Source organism: Sinocyclocheilus anshuiensis, unplaced genomic scaffold, assembly GCF_001515605.1.
Source record: "Sinocyclocheilus anshuiensis isolate Anshui unplaced genomic scaffold, SAMN03320099.WGS_v1.1 scaffold537, whole genome shotgun sequence".
NCBI classification, from domain to species: domain Eukaryota; kingdom Metazoa; phylum Chordata; class Actinopteri; order Cypriniformes; family Cyprinidae; genus Sinocyclocheilus; species Sinocyclocheilus anshuiensis.
In genome coordinates this window covers 219858-222340 of record NW_015539854.1, presented here as the reverse complement: position 1 = coordinate 222340, position 2483 = coordinate 219858, and the positions used below count along the sequence as shown (strand labels likewise).

Genomic DNA, 2483 nt, shown 5'->3' with positions numbered 1-2483 from the left:
CATTTAAAGTTGTAATCCAGCTATTAAGAACGCAGCAAACCAGTGTAATTTACCTGGCCTATGTCTTGGCTAAGCCCTGAAACATTCCCACCGTCTCCTCCATTATGACTTAAAACACAAAAACAAAAATGAACAATTCTGGCTCCACCTATCCTGTCAGGATGGTCCTCTAGTATGCAAGAGCGTAATCGAGAACCCCTGGTGGCGCAATTAGGAAATCCTGCGAAGGCGGAGCGTCCATAATGCACTTTGGAGGCGTGCCCTTCGAAGTGTGTGCACTTAACTTTGGGACACAGCTAAGGTCTCCAGAGAAGGCGGAACGAAGGTTATCAGTCTATTAAGACCGTAGTGACGGTCAGAGTGAGGTCGAAGCAGATCATAAATGCACAGAATTCAAAAAATATCTACTGATTATCCAATGACTATAAAAGATCATATAACCTCAAAACTGGTCATACAGAAGAAGTCCAAAAAATTATTCAGATGTCAAGTATTAATAAGAGTATAGCCAATCAATAAATCTGTTTAGATTACATTCAGTAGCAAGATCAAGAGAAAAATTAAAGGTGGAAGGGGCATCTTAACCTTTACACCATAACACCTTTGTAGCACCATGTAAATACCATGGCTAATTTATAATTGCAACTATTCAGCACCATGGTATTACCACAGGATTTTTCATTGTGTATTAATATGATTACGAAGAGGATGTACAGATTATTATTTTTTTATTATCTTCCATTGACAGCTTTGTTTTGTAGATGACTGTTGTAAACCTCACTTGATGTCATAGGTTTGCTCTCTTACTGTCCAGAGCAGCAAGGACAAAAAACTTTTTGGGCAATCTTAGAATTGAGCTTTTACCCATCTTGTTCAAATTTGTACATCAACATCATAATACCAAGTACACAGAACACAATACAAAACATGATTTCTGAGATCATTTATGCTGTTGTACATTTGGTATTATTGTAGTGTTCATTACCATGATTTTATACAATATACCATGGTAATTTAACTGCTGTAAATGCAGTGGATATACACCATTTACAGTTTGTGTAACAGGTGCTCCCCTCCCCCACACGAAATATGGTACTATTGACCTACTGGCTGTTTTCTGGCACACCTTCATTTACATTGCATTACAACCTATACAACAAATGGTCTCAACATCTTCAAGTGACAGATTGATTTAATAAAAATCTAGGGGAAAAAAAAAATCAATCAAACATGAGGTGACAAAAATCTTTTTAATGAAAACTTTCAAGCATGTCACATGTACACTACAGCATATTACACACTCTTGGGCTTAAGAATTGTGACCGATTAAGCCTGGTTTTGCACCCCTCACTTCATTCTTTTAATAAAATTAAAAAATAAAAACATGAAGGAAGGGAATATAGAAGATAAATGTTTTTGAGCGAAGTTAAAAGTTCAAAAGTAGAAATTCTTTAAACATTTTCTTGAAGTAAAAACAAGTCTGCATGTCTCAATGCCCCTTTCCTTTTTTTTTTTAAGAGAACAGACACATCTGATAAGTGTACACAAACAGTTTTCCCTAAGATAAAAGCAGCTAAAATTACACTGGAAAAAATAAATGATAGAAAAAGGCATAATGAAATATTACAAACATATAAAACTAAACCTTTTTTTAGAGATTACAGAGAATAGATAATTAAGACCAGTCTGTAAGATCAGTGCTTTACTTCCTCTTGGTGCGTCTGACAGGAGCTGCCTCTGTAGGGTCGTCTACTTCCTCTACTTTTTTCACACTCCTTCCTTTTCGGGTGGTGGTTCCTGTGTGAACGCAAAATGTTACCATTACACTCTCAACAAGTGAATAGTACAGCACAGCATGAACACAAACACAAAACTGAAAATCTAATCATTATCACACATTCATGAACATAAAACACAGGTCTAAACTGTATATAGCCAAGGCACTTATCAAGCCCATTAGCTTTCGTGGCACCACATTATTGCTTTAATCATCCCCAAACCATGTGAGCTCACAGCAGCAAAATATGTAGTACATTATTTGAAGGCTATTACCAGCAAGACTGATGTGACAAATTCACTGAACGATATGGCTACTAGAGATGCACCGATTCCGATTTTTTTGTTAGTGTGATCTGCCGATACCGATTTTTGCTGATTCCGATTTTCTTTCTAAGAACTATAATTGACAGCATATACAAACAAAAATCTACTTTTCTTCAACGCAAAGTTTTATTTTCATAAAAAAACACAAGTAAAAAGTCAGTAATAAAATAAGAACAAATAAAAAAAATTGCAAACAACAGCACAAATAAATGCAATAGAATAAAGAGAGCTATGAAGCTAAGTTTTTCAGGTTAAGTAAGTTTTTATTCAGGTAAGAAATACTATAGAAATTAAAGTAATCAAATGTAAAATAACACTGGAGGTGTTATTTTACATTTGATTACTTTAATTTCTGTAGTCTTCATTGTAAAAATTAAATA

General features: G+C 34.8%; 1 protein-coding gene across 2 annotated transcripts in view; it reads right to left on the bottom strand.

The window, feature by feature from the left end:
• Positions 1-765: 765 nt before the first annotated feature.
• LOC107684748 (antigen KI-67-like) overlaps positions 766-2483 on the bottom strand; it is a 13149-nt gene continuing 11431 nt past the window's right edge. The window contains exon 17 of one of the 2 annotated variants that reach the window (XM_016481094.1): positions 766-1797. In XM_016481094.1, the coding sequence (XP_016336580.1) occupies positions 1703-1797 (95 nt within the window). In that variant the 3' untranslated portion in view covers positions 766-1702. The remainder of the gene's footprint in view (positions 1798-2483) is intronic. The other variant, XM_016481093.1, reaches the window with a different exon arrangement.